This window comes from Phocoena phocoena, chromosome 14 (genome assembly GCF_963924675.1).
Source record: "Phocoena phocoena chromosome 14, mPhoPho1.1, whole genome shotgun sequence".
Classification (NCBI taxonomy): domain Eukaryota; kingdom Metazoa; phylum Chordata; class Mammalia; order Artiodactyla; family Phocoenidae; genus Phocoena; species Phocoena phocoena.
Window position 1 is genome coordinate 74316403 of NC_089232.1, and position 17199 is coordinate 74333601.

Below are 17199 nucleotides of genomic sequence, written 5' to 3' on the forward strand. Positions count from 1 at the left end.
TGAGAGTAATGATTTGAAATAAGAAATCAGCAAATATAAGTGTATATTTTAAGATAAATCCGGCTGTGCTCGCTGAATCCTACCTCTTATTCTGTAGCTATCATAAGACAAACCCTACGGGGACACAGGACCTGCTGGAAATTGCTGATTACCTGTCGGAACAGATTCGCAATGACTGCACTGGGAACGAAGATCACGTCTACTTGATTCTGAGGGTATTTTCAGTTTTTTGTATGAATCGCAGTTTTCCTGTACACCCCTCACTTCTTCTGTGCCCTGATTCCCTCTTGTTTCTTTTCAATGCAGGTCATTGGAAATATTGGTAGAACCATGGAGCAACTAACCCCAAAACTCCCATCTTCAGTCCTGAAATGCATCAAAAGTAGACAGCCATCCCTGCTGATTCAGAAGGCTGCCATCCAGGCCCTGCGGAAAATGGAGCTTAGAGACGAGGTAAAGTCCACAGAAGAGGACTGAAAGTGAAAAGTTTATTCAGACTGACAAGGATTTGGAATGAGATTCTAAATCTCATCATTCTAGTGACTTTATTCTACTGCTTTTTAATTGCAACTTTCAACACACCTGGTGACTGCCTAGCAGTACGGTGGACCTGAGAGAAATATTTGAGCTTGTTGCTACTCCAGCAGGCGGAGTGTGAGCTGTTCACTATATGCTGTCCTCGCGCCAGATTGACCATCGTTCCCATCTTGGGAAAACGTGTCTGATTTTTCCCCAGTTTCCCTAGACTAGGATAGTCAAACTGGCCCCAGAAAGTGGCAGTGGCTCCAGAGCTTTGCAGACAACCTGACTTACTTATTAGCACCAAATTCTCACTGTCCCTTCCCACCTTTATCCTCATATTGGGATAATTTATGTTAAAACAACTTTATCTTCAGTTAGTGGCAGATCTCCGACAAGTTGTAACTTGGCCATAACTTGTGTATTTTAATGCAGTTGAATTCAACATGCATCTGATAGGTGTCTTCTGAGAACACTTCCTTCAGCTAGTTGCTCTGGGGGGAACACAGGCAAGAAGGTTCAGTACCAGCGTTTGAAGGATTCTTAGAGAGAAATTCAACTTGCGCATAATAAGACCAGGCATGTTCTGTGTTCTGACAGTGATAACAGTCTCCTCTTTTGGCTACAGGTCCGGGAAGTCCTACTTCAGACTTTCCTCGATGACACCTCTCCGGGGGATAAGCGACTGGCTGCCTATCTCATGCTGATGGGCGGCCCTTCCCCGTCAGATATTAACAAAATCACCCAACTCCTCACACGGGAAAAGAATGAGCAAGTGAAGAACTTTGTGGCTTCCCACATTGCCAACATCTTAAACTCAGAAGAGCTGTATGTCCAGGAGTGAGTGAAGTCGTCCCCATCTGCCACAGGGGCCTGAAATTCCAAACCTCGATTCTGACTTAGCCGCTGCCTGCCCTTCATACATTGTTCTTTCTTCTGGAACAAACATCTGGGTGAAAGGGTGGCAGATCTGAGCCAAGCTCTTGGGGCAAATGAAACCCAAGTAGTTTGGTAGCGATTGGAAATCCATATTTACTTGGGGGTGGAAGAGTAACGTGATGTGTGTCGGCTCACAATATCCTCCTCTTCATCTAGGTTGAAAAAGTTAGTGGAAGAAGCTCTGAAAACATCTCGACTTCCGACTGTCATGGACTTCAAAAAGTTTTCCCGGAACTATCACCTTTCCAAATCTATTTCTCTTCCATCACTTGACCCAGTCTCAGGCAGAATTGAAGGGAATCTTATATTTGATCCAAGTAATTACCTTCCTAAAGAAAGCATGCTGAAAATGACCCTCTCAGTCTTTGGATTTGCTCCAGCTGACCTCTTTGAGGTATGTGTGAGATTGAAGCAGAGTCGTATGTTTTCTAGGCCATTCTGTTCTACATCATAAACATAAAGTCAAATCAAGGGAGCCGTGAGCCAGCTACAGAGGAGCAAGAATCGTCAGGCAGTGGCACCATCACTTCTTTCCCTCCTCCCTTGCCTTCCTGCCTCCCCACTAGGGGCCATCTGAAGCATGACTCCTTACATGAATGGAAATGCAGATGTCTCAGAGAAGCCCTTAGACCCCAAATCCAAGGAAGTGCATGGGCTGCACAGTCAGACGGCTCTGGTTCAAACCCCAAGTCCACTCCCAACTCTGCATCTTTGGTTTAACTATTTATGCTCTCTGAACCTTAGCTGCCTCTTCCAGAAAACAGGCAAGTGATAAGTTCTGCCTGTCAAGATTCTGGTGAGATTTAAATAAGACAACTCACGTGGAGTGCCAAGCTCAGCTCCTGCCCTGTAGTTGTCACCGAATACTTGTTTAATGAATTGGGCATAAAGAGGGGGATGGAAGGCTGACAGACAACAGAGAAACATGATGGCATTTTCTTGCCTGATTTTCTTTCTCAGATTGGTCTGCAAGGAAAAGGCTTTGAGCCAACACTGGAAGCTCTTTTTGGGAAGCAAGGATTTTTCCCAGACAGTGTCAACAAGGCTTTGTACTGGGTTGATGGTCAAGTTCCTGATCATGTCTCCAAGGTCTTGGTGGATCACTTTGGCTACAACAAAGATGATAAACGTGAGCAGGTATGTTTCCGTTAAGTATCCTCTCAATGAAAGCTTTGGGTTTCAATGCGAAAACATTCTTGTCTAAGCCTGGAAGTCACCAAGGTACTATCTAACTGAAGTGACAACTATGGCTCTTATTAACCAGTCCAGTGAGGATAAGAGCCAGTATCCTCTGTAGGTATGGGCCTCCTGGAGATTCAGTCTACCCACATCCAGACTCATTAGAGGCCTCTCTAACATCGAGTTCATAATAGTGTGAACTCTGGGGCATGGGTTTGAAATCTAACCTCACTCTCTTCAAGCTCTGCATACCTGGGCAAGTTGCTTGATGTTATGTCTGTTTCCACATCCCCAGATTGCTAATAATAATCCGTACCCTTCATGAGGATATTTAAAGACTAAATGAACTGGAGTATGTAAAAAGCGAAGCAAAGTGCCTGACTCTTCAATTGATTACTCTAGAAGCAGATAGTATTATACTCTTTATCTTCATATTTTCATTTTTAATAACTACTGTCTTTGGCTCTCACCAACACCAGTACACTAGCTTATGGGAGCACAATCCTCTTTGAAGCTAGCATAAGCCTCCACTTAAGGAGGAGAAAACAGCTTGTATGATCTGGAGCTTCTTATGCTTTAGCTTTTTGCTACCCAAAGTGTGGTCATCATTGGCATCACATCAGAGCTTGTTAGAAATGCAGGTGTTCAGGCCCTGCTGGGCTCTGCTGAATCAGAACCTGCATTATAACGAGACCCCCAAGGAACTGGTGTGCACATTTCAGTTTGAGAAGCAGGGCCATAATTTACTCCTCCATGCTCGCAAATGGTCCCACCTCTGTCTTCTAATTTACTTACCTCCACTTGAGGCTGAGGGTCTTTGATCTGTTTGGAGCCTTTCAATCAATCACTCTTTTCTTCCTCAACGCCTAAGCATCAGTCTATGGAATTCTTCTAAGAACTTACCTAGATAAGAACTTACCTAGACCAGGTGTTTTTCAAGCTTTTGGCCAATGTATGTAGCAGCTATGCTTTCCCAAGAAACCCCTAGTGTTTTTGCCTCGTCAAAGGAGAGAGGGAGTAAGCAGGGGAGGGGTTGGCAGACAGAGGGTCTTCTAATCTTGGGGAGCCGTTGGGATCCTGGCATCCTGGAGAGCGTCCCTTACTATGGCTACATCATTCAAGTTAAGAACAGAGTGGAAGCGCCGTTGTCCCCGAGCGTCTTCGTCTCAGTCTGGAGGAGCTAGTATCTACCTTCTGATAAAAGGTGGGAGCCTGATTTCAGTGTCTTCCCCGTGCCCCCGCCTTGAGCATTTGTGTTTAGGCCCATCCCGGCTGCAGCAGGTAGGTCCCACATCTAAATCTATGGGTGTTTGTTTGACAACACTCACACCTCACTGGACATTTTGTTGTTAAAATCCCAGGACATGGTCAACGGAATTATGCTCAGCGCTGAGAAGCTGATCAAAGATTTGAAATCCAAAGACTTCCCAGAAGCCAGAGCCTACCTCCACATCTTGGGCGAAGAGCTTGGCTTTGTGAAGCTCCAGGACCTCCAGCTCCTGGGGAGGCTGCTGCTGAGCGGTGTCCGTACCCTGCAGGGGGTCCCTCAGATGGTAAGTGGGCCAGGCCCCGTCACAGGGTGACGGGATTAGCCTGGGCTCCTTTTAGGTCTCCCAGGCTCCCTTAAGACCCCAGCCACACAAACCAGAGAAAGTGCTTGTACTTCCTTCAGAGAGGCAGGTTTGTCTTGAATTTCAGTGAAGAAGATTCTTGGATCCTAAGGAATTGAAAACATTTAGAAATTAAGCTATTCATCATGTTAGATGTATCTTTTAACAGCGTTCATTTGTTCATCTGGAAAACAATGTTAAGTGTGTCTCCCTCTACCTATGCTACAGGTTCCTTTTAATATTGAAATGATGCAGTGATTATGAAACAACATATGTGGAAAACTGTAATCCACTATCTAAATATGAACTATAGGGTTTTTTATTTTTAAAGATTTTTTTTTTTTTTTTTTGGCTGCGTCAGGTCTTAGTTGTGGCATGCGGGCTCTTCGTTGCCGCGCGCGGGCTTCTCTCTAGTTGTGGCGTGTAGGCTCCAGAGCACGTGGGCTCTGTGGTTGTGGCGTGTGGGTCCCAGAGCGCATGGGCTCTGTAGTTTGCGGCACGCAGGCTCTCTAGTTGAGGTGCGTGAGCTCAGTAGTTGTGGTGCGCGGGCTTAGTTGCCCCGCAGCACATGGGATCTTAGTTCCCTGACCAGGGATTGAACCCACGTCCTCTGCATTATAAGGTAGATTCTCTACCACTGGACCACCAGGGAAGTCCCTATAGTGTTTTATAATTATTAATTTATTAAAAAGGGAGAAAATATCCAAGTATACTCCCTAGGATATAATGAATAATAATGTGGCTTTAATAAAAGAGATCTCAAGTTATTTTGCAGGTGTGTTATAAAGAACAAAGAACAATACATACTTATATGTACATCGTCTAAATAGCTCATCAGTTTTGTTTTTTTTTTATTATTTTTAAAAATATTTATTTATTTATTTGGCTGTGCTGGGTCTTAGTTGCGGCCTGCGGGATCTTCATTGTGGCGTGCAGGATCTTTTAGTTGCAGCATGCACACTCTTTGTTGCAGCATGTGGATCTAGTTCCCCGACCAGGGATCGAACCCAGGCCCCCTGCATTGGGAGCACGGAGTCTTAGCCACTGGACCACCAGGGAAGTCCCAGCTCATCAGTTTTTAAAAATCGGTTTTACCATAATATATTGTGCTGCAAGTTAAACCCTCATTTACATTTAGACGCCAGAAAATCAGAATTAAGCCATGCTATGCAGTGATATTTAAAGTTCATAAATCTCAGAGAACTCTGAGATCTCATAAATCTCAGAAATCTGAAATTTCTCATTTCAGAAATATTCTGAAATGCCTTCTAAATCACCAGTTGAAAACAACATGATATTTACACAGGGCAATTTTTTGTATCCCAATTTGTTGAAATCAATAATCATTCATCTTTACTTATTAAACTATTCAGCTAATTAAAATATGCCGGTCCCTTCCTTTCTGGATAAAGAAGAATAACCATTGTCTAATGGTAGGGGAAGGTCGCATTTCACAAAGCCCACTTTGATGAGGCGTACTTTTCGTCTCCCCTGTCGGATCTACAGATTAAAGAGCTCGTAAGGAAAGGTTCAAAGGGCGACCTGTTTCTTCACTACATCTTCATGGACAATGCCTTTGAACTCCCCACCGGACTTGGATTACAACTGCAGGTGTCCTCCTCTGGAGTCATCACTCCTGGAATCAAGGCTGGAGTGAAACTGGAAGTAGCCAGTGTAAGACTCCGTCCACTTTTTCCTTCCGTGGGTTGTTCTTTTCCTCCAGGGTGGGTGTCTTGTGCAAGTTAAAAAATGTGTTTGCGGTTCAAGACGAAGTGCATCACCATTGGAATCACCTCATTAACTTTCACGACAAACGTTAGGCTTCCACTAGGATGCACCACCTTGCTAGTTCTGCTGGGGTACAGCAGTAGCGTGAGAACTCAGCTGTTTCTGTCGTCCTTGTGTCTTGTTATGCTTCAGGTTAACTTGGGCACTTGCTATTCCTGGGTATCAGTCTGGCCCTGGACGACTGAGAACTTGGCTTTTCCTCCTACAAACGAATCTCAGTAACATTTCCTCTGGTGTGAGCCATCCAGAGATATTTGCCCGGGGGTGGGAAGGATGGTTGATCTGACTGCAGGGGAATGAGGTTATTTAACAAAGCTGAACAGGTTGTTTTGTGACTTACAGATACAGGCAGAACTGGTGACAAAGCCGTCTGTGTCTGTGGAGTTTGTGACAAGTATGGGCATCATCATTCCGGACTTTGCTAGGAGTGGGGTCCAGATGAACACCAACTTCTTCCATGAGACAGGCCTGGAGGCGAGAGTAGCCCTGAAAGCTGGGCAGCTGGAGTTCATCGTTCCTTCTCCTAAGAGGCCAGTCAGGCTGTTCAGTGGCAGGTAATTCTTTCAGTTAGATCTGATGAGCCAGTTTGAAAGAAGGAATTATGACTACAGGGTTTGGCCAGGCTAGACAGCTGATTGAGATAATTCAGGCCCCAGTGGATCTGGGGGCGGTGGTGGCTGGAGAGAGAGAGAAGGTACTGGATTACCTATTTTTAACCTGGCCTAGACTCAGTATGTAATTACAGTTTCCTCGACTTTTCACATTTTACTAAGATGAGACTTAAGACCTACTGACTAATTAGTTGCTGTTAGGTTGTGTTTTCTTGTTGTTTGTTTTGAGAATGAAGAAGCTCTAGCTATAGAGAAGTCATCTTTGGGAAATGGGTATTTTTCCCAGGAAAACCACCAAAGGACATACTGATTTGCAGTGGCTAGTTCAGTGCATAAAGCATGGAAGTCCTACTCTCCTGATTATGGGATGCTGCCTCCTATCGAGAGCTCCATTTTCAATGAAATCTTCAAACATTGATTTACCTTAGTTTCCATATTTTGGACACATTAATTTGTCCATTCAAATACAGTGAGGCAAGCAGTGACTATCAAGTGAGGGCTCGGTTAGAGGAAGCAGGAGGGGACCATGAAATTACGTATCACGGAGCCTGTGGCAGTTAGGGAAAACCTTCTGAAGAAAGCCACACTTGAGCTGATCCCTGGAAGCTGTGTCGGAGTTATGCAGACAGAAGAGAAAGGAATGAGTGTTCCCAGGCAAAGAGAAAAGCACGTGAAATGGCCTGAAGGAAAAATGATACGGTTTGGGAACTACAAGAAATTCCATGAGGTCAAGTACATGGGGAACACGGGGAGAGAGGAAGTGAGAGGCTGGCAAGGGTCAGCCTTGTGAGCCGTCTTAGGGAGATTGGGCTCTTCTGAAGGCAAAAGGGTTTCAAGTGGGAGCGTAAGTAAACTAAGGTCGGTGCTTTAGAAAACTCTGACTCCAGAGCGGGAAATTGGTGGAAAGGAGGCGTGACTGGCAACAGGGAGACCAGTCAGGAGCCTATCCCAATCACATACAGGAGGGAGACGATAGTGGCCACACCCGACAAGGGCCGGGTTGACAGACGAGTGAGCCAACCCCAGAAATCCTTAGGAGGTAGAAACACAAGTACTTGGTGATTGACTGATTGAATATGGTGGGCGTGGGGGGAGGGCAGAGAAAGAGGCAAGAGGAGTCAGGGGTGCCCTTCACTGAAATAAGGACTAAAGAGGAAGAGCGGCTTGTGTGGGGGACAATGACGAATTCTATTTTCAACACGCTGCACTGGAAGTCCTGTGAGCCAGCCGACGAGAACACCCAGGTGTCAGCGGACCAGTGGGTCTGAGCTCAGTGAAAAGGTCTGAGCTCTGAATACAGATCTGGGCATCACTGGCACATAGCGGCGGTTGAAGTCCAACAGTGATTAGTATAGAGTAAGGCATGAGGGACTGGGGCAGAAACAGGCAGAACAGACACACGAGAAGGGGAGAGGAATAAGCAGCAACGAGTGAGAAGCGGTGACCAAAGCCGTAAAGGGGCCCAGAAGCCCAGGAGTGGCCACGGGGTGGATCACCCCATAGACAGGCCAACACTGGCACGTAGGGTCCCAGCCCACCAGCAAACGTTTGTCTTAGGGCACCCCCTAAGATGAGGAAACAATACTGAGAAAAGAACACGATATATCAGAGATCCTTTCATCCTTGGATGAAATCAGGACATTGTTGAACTTTCTGGCACTTACTAATTTTTTAAGTACATACTTGGGAGGAGGATACCATAATCTTTTCAGGGGGTTCGGACTCAAAAGTCTTAATCTGGCCATAAGTGAGCAACTCTACTGAATACTTCCGAGATCAAGGAAGACAAAGCCTCAAAATGTCCTTTGGAGCTGATTGGAGCTGCTGATGAAAGCAATTCCAGAAGCACCATGGAGGTGAAAGTCAGATCCCTGTTCAGTGAGATGGGTGTTGAAAGAAAGTGGAGACTGCAAAGGCAGACAAATTTCTTGACTGTGAGGGAGACAAGAGGGGGCTAGAAGGGAAGGAAAGGTGTGTGTGTGTGTGTGTACACACACAGTGGGAGAAGAGACTTGAGCGTGTTTAATGCTGGTGGAAAGAAGCTAGTAGAGAGAGATTTCAGATGAAAGAGAAGCAGGACACCTCTTATCCACACTTCAGGGAGGAAGGGGCAGCCCTGATGTCAGATCCCAGTGATTGTTACTGACCCCTCTGAGCCTCTTTCCTCTGTAAAAGGAGACTCTTAATGCCCACTGTTGTGGAAATTACAGATAACAAATGTGATGAACTTAGTGCAGTGTCTTAGTGCAAGTTGTTTCGGGAAACATAAGAGTCACCGTGATTGTTAGCCTTGATGTTCTTCTTACTATTCTTTGTTTCTGAGCAAATCAAAGAATCTGAGGTGGGTGTGGACAGAGGGGAGACAGAGGGCAGAATAAGGGGGCGTTTGTGCTGGGAGAATCAGTGATGTTCATTTTGGTCCGTGACTTGAAGATAACTCAGGTTTTTTCTTCCTTCACCAGTAACACATTGCATCTGGTGTCTACCACCAAAACAGAAGTGATCCCACCTCTTGCTGAGAACAGGCAGTCCTGGTCAACTTGCAAGCCTTTCTTTATTGGCCTGAACTACTGCACCACGGTCGCTTATTCCAACGCCAGCTCCACAGACTCTTCTTCCTACTACCCGCTGACTGGGGACAGCAGGTCAGAGATGTCTCAGTGTCCCCACCCAGCACGTGCTTACCTCCTACCTTATGGCAACCGAGCAAGGCCAAGAAAAAACGCTGTGTGTTGTGGATGTCACGTCACCAGCCTCAGGAATTTGCACTGTCCTTTGGTTATTTAGAACAGTTGTCCTTTGCCCAACACACCTGAAGGGTACCTACCTAACCTTTGAGTCTAGGGTGGGCGTCTTCATAGGTGGGTAGGAGTGGGGCGGTGCTGGAAGGTGAGGCGTCATGACCCCTAAGGGAGGTCTTCGCTCAAAAAATAAACAACAAGGGACTTCCCTGGTGGTCCAGTGGTTAAGACTCCACGCTTCCACTGCAGGGGTCACAGGTTCGATCCCTGGTCGGGGAACTAAGATCCCACATGCAGCACAGTGTAGCCAAAATATAAAATAAAATAAGAGTTACAGGACAAGTCTTATCCTTGTTCTCAGCTTTGCTGACACAACCAACCAACTCCTGCTTGTCCAAAAACCCCAGGCACCCTGGGATCTGCCCTTGCCTTGGGCTTTCGGAGGGACTGAAAGGGATCGTAAAGATCATCGTTAGTTAAGGACAAGAGACAATGTTAAATAAGGACCAGATTTTTGTTGCAGTTGAGGCTGACTTGCTTTGGGGACGTTGTCGTCATCGTGAAAGCTCTAACATTATGCATCACACGCACTGTACCATCTTTAGATTTGAGCTGGAACTGAAGCCAACGGGAGCAGTAGAGCAGTATTCTGCCAGGGCATTCCACGAACTCCAGAGAGATGGTGACGCTTTGGTGGACGTGCTGAAGTTTGTAACGCAGGCAAAAGGCAAGTGCCCAGAAAAGGGTCCCTCTATCTCTGCCCTTGGTCTCAGGTCCAGGACTCACAAGCAGAATATATTTAATTTAATGTATTTAACAAATATTTACTGAGTGCCAGATAAGTGTCAGGCCTGTTCTGAGAGCTGAGGCTAGAATAGTAAACAATGGAGAGAAAGTCCCCATCCTTGTGGAGTTTATAGTAAACAACCAAACAAGTAAATATTCAGAAAGTCAGATTAGTGCTGGGGAGAAGAATAGAGCACAGAGGGGTCTAGGGAATGTCAGGAGTGGCAGCAAGGAGGAAGGATGGGGGAAGCCAGTGCCATTTGGAATGATAAGGGAAACCCTCACTGGTAAAGGGAGCATAAAAAAGAGACGTGAAGGAGGGAAGGGGATAAGCCATGTGGAAAGAGCGTGAAGGAGGGAAGGGGATAAGCCATGTGGAAAGAGCGTTACAGGCTGAGGGGCGAGCTGGTGCAGAGGCCCTGAGGCAGGTGCATGGCCACTGTGTTTGTTTGAGGAAAAGGAAGGAAGCCAGTGTGGCTGAAGCAGGGAGATCAGGGAGGAAAATGGTAGATGAAGTCAGAGAGGTAGGTGGTTGTGAGGGAAGGATAGTCTTCTAGGCTGTGTAAGGATGTTAGCTTTTACGATGAGTGAAGTAAGAAGCTATTTTTTTTTAATTGAAGTATGCTTGATTTAAAATGTTACTTTCAGGTGTACAGCAAAGTGATTCAGTTGTACATATATTCTTTTTCAGATTCTTTTCCATTATAGATTATTACAAGATACTGACTATAGTTTCCTGTGCTACACAGTAGATCCTTGTTCATCTCTTTTATATATAGTACTGTGTATCTGTTCATCTCAACCTCCTAATTTACCCGCCCACCCCCTCTCCCCTTTAGTAACCATAAGTTTGTTTTCTATGTCTGTGAGTCTGTTTTGTAAATAAGTTCATTTGTATTTTTTTTTAGATTCCACGTGTAAGTGATAGCATATGATATTTGTCTTTCTCTGACTTACTTCACTTAGTACAATAATCTCTAGGTCCATCCATGTTGCTACAGATAGCAGTGTTTCATTCTTTCTTATGGCTGAGTAGTATTTCGTTGTATGTATATACCAGATCTTCTTTATCCATTCATCTGTTGATGGACACTTAACGTTTCTTCCATGTCTTGACTATTACAGATAGTGTTGCTGTGAACATTAGGGTTCATGTATCTTTTCAAATTAGAGTTTTTGTCTAATTTGATATATGCCCAGGAGTGGGATTGCTACATCGTATGGTAAGTCTCTTTTTAGTTTTTTAGGAAACCTCCATACTGTTCTCCATAGTGGCTGCCCCAATTTACATTCCCACCAACAGTGCAGGAGGGTTCCCTTTTCTCCACACCCTCTCCAGCATTTGTTACTTTTAGACTTTTTGATCACGGCCATTCTGACTGGTGTGAGGTGACACCTCATTGTAGTTTTGATTTGTGTTTCTCTAATAATTAGCGGTGCTGAGCATCTTTTCACATGCTTGTTTGCCATCTGTATGTCTGTTTAGTTCTTCTGCCCATTTTTTGATTGGGTTGCTTTTTTTGATATTGAGCCGTATAAACTGTTTGTTTGTATGTTTGGAAATTAAGCCGTTGTTGGCCGCATTGTTTGCAAATATTTTCTCCCAGTCTGTAGGTTGTCTTTCCGTTTTGTTTATGGTTTCCTTTGCTGTGGTTTTAAGTTTGATTATGTCCTATTTGTTCATTTTTGAAGAAGCTACTGTTTGATTTATGTTTATGTTGAAGAAAGACTTGAGGGGGACAAGAGCAGAGAAACTAGTATGTAGGCCGTCAGAGTAATCCAGGCCAGAGATGGTGGTGCTTTGGGTTGGAGTGGTGATGGCAAAGGCGGTTGGACTCGGCCATGTTTTGAAGACTGGGCAGACAACAATCTGCTGATACAGTAGATGTTCAGGCTGAGAGAAAAGAGGCAATCAGGACGACTCGAAGTTTTTGGCCCGAGCAGCTGAAGAACAGGGCTGCCACATCCTGAGATGGAGGCGCAGGTTTTAAATGTTCACTTTGGAAGATTTTTAATGTAGGAATAGTATGTCACAAAATTCAACAAGGAAAACAAAAAACCCGCAGGAAAGCGGGGGGGGGGCACACAGGGGGCACATACTGAACAAAAGTGTCAAGTAATGATTTTACAAGAGATATTAATGGGTATTGACCTGTGAATTGAAGGAAACCTGGAAATCTTGTGACAAAGAAAGGAGGAGCCGGGGAGAGGGAAAGGCAGGGCAGGGTGGCAGCGAACCAGGAAGGGTGTCGTAGGCAGACGATCATACAGAGATGTCACGTGTGCCTGACACAGAAGGACCCCGAGCCCTTACTGGTCCCTGAACATGCTGAGTTTTTCTCATATCCGAACGTTTGCCTTTCTGATTCCCTCTGCCTGGAAGGCTCTCCCTGCAGAATGCAGCGCGGCTCAGCCTCTCTCTTCGTTCAGGTCTCTGCCCACATATCCTCCTGTCAGAACTTCTCTGACCACCACACGTGAAATAGCACCTGTTCTATCCCTTTCTCTCCTTTATCACCTTATCCAGTTTTACTTTTCTTCTTAACAAACACGTATTGCCACCTGACATGAACAATGTACTTGCTTATTGTCTGTACCCCTCCCGCTAGAATGTCAGTTCCATGAGGGCAGGGGCTTCCAGTGCCAAGAGCAGTGCCTAGCACGTGATAAGCGATCAATAAATACTTACAGATTGAACAAATGTGCAAGTACCACGGAGTTAAAAATTTAAGGTAAAATCCTGAACTGTGTCCTCATTTGAGCACATTAAGTACTTGAGTTTTCTCTGCCTGTTTCTCTCTCTTTCCTTCCTAAACACGTCTTCTGAATAGACATCCTGATTCTCTTGTACACTCTTCCAGGTGTGGAGCAGACCGAGGCTACTATGATGTTCACATATAACCGGCAGAGCAAGACTTTGTCCAGTGCAATCCAGATTCCAGATTTTGATGTTGACCTTGGGACAGTCCTCAGAGTTCATGATGAATCTTCTGAGGAAGAAAAGTCTTACAGGCTCACCCTTGACATTCAGAATAAGAAAATCACCGAGGTCACCCTCACCGGCCATATGAGGTAAGGAAGGCTCAAGGCGGGGTCTGACCTGAGCTGTGGGCCTTCGTGGCTCTTTCCTTTCTTCCTTTTCAGCTTGAAAGCTGACCAAAGGGTCTGCACTTTAAGGGGCAGACGGAGCCCTCAACACTGTGACCCTCTGCACGTGTCCAGTTGGATCTGCCTACCGTTCACTGGGTACTTGCTATTCATCAGGCACTATACTGGGTACTTTAAAGAAATTATCTCAGCTCTCATAATAAACTGCAGATAGGTATGAGCTTCCCTGTTTTATAGATAAGGAAATGGTAGCTCGGAGGGGTTAAATAATTCGGCCAAGGCAGTAGAGCTAGTAAATAAATGGTAGAGCAGGATTCAAACGGTTTTCGAAAACCTTCTCTCTCCCATACCTCCCTGGAGTGTCCTGAATTTGTAGTGAGTTAGCTTTAGAAGTCAAGGAGTTCAATCTCTGGTCATTTCTCTGAGCGATTCATGTATCTCGTTTTCATCGCCACAAATGGAACTTGCATTGAACCCTGCCTATCTCTCTCTTTGGAATGAATGGAGTCACTGATGTCAACTTTTTCTTTTTCAATAGTTATGACAGGAAGGAAGAAGGCAAAATCAAAGGTGTTATCTCCATACCCCATTTGCAAGCAGAAGCCAGAAGTGAGATCCTCACCCAGTGGTCTCCCTCAAAACTGCTCCTGCAGATGGACTCATCTGCTACAGCTTATGGCTCAACAGTTTCCAAGAAGGTGGCGTGGCGTTATGGTAAGCACGCCTTCCCCACGTGAGCACTTCCAAGAGCGCGGTGTACTCGATGGCAGTGTTGACAGCCACAGGTGGGAGCTGACCTGGCACTACTGACAGCTATTTCACGTGTGTGTTTTCAGATGAAGAGAAGATTGAATTTGAATGGAACACAGGCACCAACGTGGATACCAAAAAAGCAGCTTCCAGTTTCCCTGTGGATCTCTCTGATTATCCTAAAAGTTTGCATATGTATGCCAGTAGTCTCCTGGATCACAGAGTTCCTCAAACAAACATGACTTTCCGGCACATGGGTTCCCAATTAGTAGTTGTAAGTACACATCAGCCAGTCAATAAATACACGTTTATAAGTGCTAATTACATAGTCGCTCTGAGTTAGGTGAAAGAGTATCCAGAGGTGGATAATGCATGCTTCCTACCCCCAGGGAATTCCTGGGGAGAAGAAGAAGCAGTCACGTATGCACAGTTACCCAGTGACACAAGGCTATGTTTTCAAATACCAAATGAATACTACTAAGCAGAAGAGTTACCTAAGATGTCACAGGGAGCTTCAGGACACTGACTAGGGGTCTGACCATGCTACGTATTCCTTTTACAAAATACAGGAAGAGATTAATTACTGACAACCAAAATTCATCATTATTTTTTAACTTTGAGTATACCGTCCTGCTTAATGATCGAGCTGCCAAATATGGAATATGACCTGATGTTAATTGTGTTTGATGCCCATCCATGCCCATTGCTTTTAAAACTTCTATTATCTTGTAGGCAACAAGTACATGGCTTCAGGAGGCATCGAGGAATCTTCCTTATGCCCAGAATTTACAAGATCATCTCAGTGGCCTACAAGAGTTGTACCTCCAGAAAATGGAATTGCCAGACTTCCACATCCCAAAAAACCTCTTCTTAAAAAGGTAAAAAGAGGAACCAGAAAAATTTCTTGAACCATGAAAAGTAAATGGAAGATTTTACTTAGCATGATTTAGACTTCTTTTAAATTTACATTTTTAAGGGAAACAAGGTAAGCATTTTAAGGAGATTAGTAACTGTCACATAAACATTGTGGCATTTTTGCATTATTAAATATGAGGTCAGAATGTGAATGCCAACCCAGTCAAAAAATAAAAACCTAAGAAAGTAATTAGGAGATTCTGGTACTTTCACCCTAAGATGTTTTATTCACTTAGTTTTAAAACTGAATTTGAAAGCCATTCACTTTTCCTCTGCTATAAGTGAGTTCGCCTTATGCTCAGGCTCAGGATATACTCATAATCGTGAAGAATTCAGGAGTGGCTGGCAGACTTGTTGGCCACAGGCTTGCTGTTTAGCTCACAGGGTCAGAACAGCCACTGGGCATGGAATGAAGGCACATTCTGAGAGCATACGTCACTTTAGCAAAATAGCATCATCCTTACGGGGAAGTCAGATTGGAAAATGCTCGGGCCCCTTCTGTACTTACAGAAATACATGTGATGCTTTGATTTCTGTCATGAAAATTTTAAACTCAGAGCATGAGCTGAAAAGACTACAGTCTGTTCTGGATTGACTGTTCTCTGTGTTATCTTCAGGGTTTAGAAAACAAGTGGCCTGTGTCACATGGGCCTTTCCACAGTCTGTGTCTGGGCAGCAAAGTTTAATAGACCAGATAAGTGTGTGAAGGGGCTAAAATCCACCAAAACAGTCATGTGGACAAAATATGAAGATAAGAGAAAAAAAAGTGGCAGCTTCAGAGGACCCAGGAACCTCTTCCTTCACTCCTAGTGTTTCCAACCAACAGTCTTGTCTGTGCTGTGCTGAAAAGGCAGGACCACAGGATCTTAGAAATGGATGGGGCCTTATCAAGCATGGGATCTTATCATGAATGTTGGGATCTGGATAGGCAGCATCCAGTCCTTGACGGAGTAATGCAATGAATAGTTGTTTACTACACTTACATTCTACCATCCTACTTTCCTCTTGTGAGTTGTCAAAATAGTCCATTGTATGTGCATAGTACTGAAAAGATTGCAAAGTGCTTTTAGGTATTTTTTCTCATTTCCTATCCAAGACCAGTTCTGTGAGATCAGCAGAAACGGTACTATCACCCTCACCACACAGATAACATCACTGAGGCTCAGAAAGGCGAATTCACTAGCATAGCTCCCACTGATTGCTGATACTGACACTGTAACTCAAGATTACTGATGCCCATGCCTGTGCTCTTTCCACATGTCAAGATGCCTCACTTCAGCTGAGCAGATACGTATCAAGTATCCCGTGTGCAGTACTAGATTAGATTAGGTGCAGTGAGAAAATCAAAACTGGATAAGGCGTAATGCTTCCCCTCACAGGAAGACACTGTGTAGACACTGACAACTGAACAAATAAGTGCTAGTTATATAAGCAGATTATGAAAAGATCTTTGAGATAGGTGGAAGCGACTGTGTCACTATAAGAACAAGAGAAACTGACTGTGACTTAGATGGAATGGTAGAAATAAGGACACAGCTCTTGGGAGGGACTTGAACGGATGTGAGTGTTTGTAGGTAGAGGTTAAAGCCAAGCGACGCCAGGCCCTGGGAGCAGCAGGAGGAACAGTGCAGTGCGGGATTGGAAATGAGACACATGCACTATTGCTTAGAAGCTCAGGTGGCAGAGAACTTCGAGGGCTTGCTGTCTTGACTGTGGGGACATTGTCTTTGCTCTTCATTTCAGTGACGGTCGGATCAAATACACCCTGAACAAGAACAGTGTGAACATTGAGATCCCTTTGCCTTTTGGTGGCAAATCCTCCAAAGATCTAAAGATGTTAGAGACTATTCGGACACCAGCCCTCAACTTCCAGCCTGTGGGATTCCACCTGCCATCTCAAGAGTTCCAAGTCCCCACTTTTACAATCCCCAAGTTGTATCAACTGCGGGTTCCTCTCTTGGGTGTTCTAGACCTCTCCACAAATACCTACAGTAACTTGTACAACTGGTCCGCCTCCTATACTGGCGGCAACACCAGCACAGACCCCTTGAGCCTCCAGGCTCAGTGCCATGTGAAGGCAGACGCCGTGGTCGACCTGCTCTCCTACCACGTGCAAGGTGAGCCCTGCCCAAGGGGAGGTTCACAGAGCGAATTTGCTGCAGGTTCCAATGGGCTAGCCTCCTCTGGGAAGGGAAGAACTTGGGCTTTCTTGCAGACATTGTTCTTGCTACTTGGGACCCTATTCTTTTTCCT

The 17199-nt window shown here is 45.0% G+C and overlaps 1 protein-coding gene across 1 annotated transcript in view; it reads left to right on the forward strand.

Annotated features, from left to right (window-relative positions):
* Positions 1–17199, forward strand: part of APOB (apolipoprotein B) — a 39355-nt gene that overhangs the window by 10601 nt on the left and 11555 nt on the right. Inside the window, exons 11-25 of the mRNA XM_065890621.1 lie at positions 98–215; positions 307–453; positions 1148–1359; positions 1615–1852; positions 2419–2595; positions 3999–4190; positions 5754–5921; positions 6378–6589; positions 9109–9291; positions 9993–10114; positions 13035–13245; positions 13820–13995; positions 14118–14305; positions 14764–14909; positions 16690–17063. Coding sequence (XP_065746693.1) covers positions 98–215; positions 307–453; positions 1148–1359; positions 1615–1852; positions 2419–2595; positions 3999–4190; positions 5754–5921; positions 6378–6589; positions 9109–9291; positions 9993–10114; positions 13035–13245; positions 13820–13995; positions 14118–14305; positions 14764–14909; positions 16690–17063 — 2864 coding nt within the window. The remainder of the gene's footprint in view (positions 1–97; positions 216–306; positions 454–1147; positions 1360–1614; positions 1853–2418; positions 2596–3998; positions 4191–5753; positions 5922–6377; positions 6590–9108; positions 9292–9992; positions 10115–13034; positions 13246–13819; positions 13996–14117; positions 14306–14763; positions 14910–16689; positions 17064–17199) is intronic.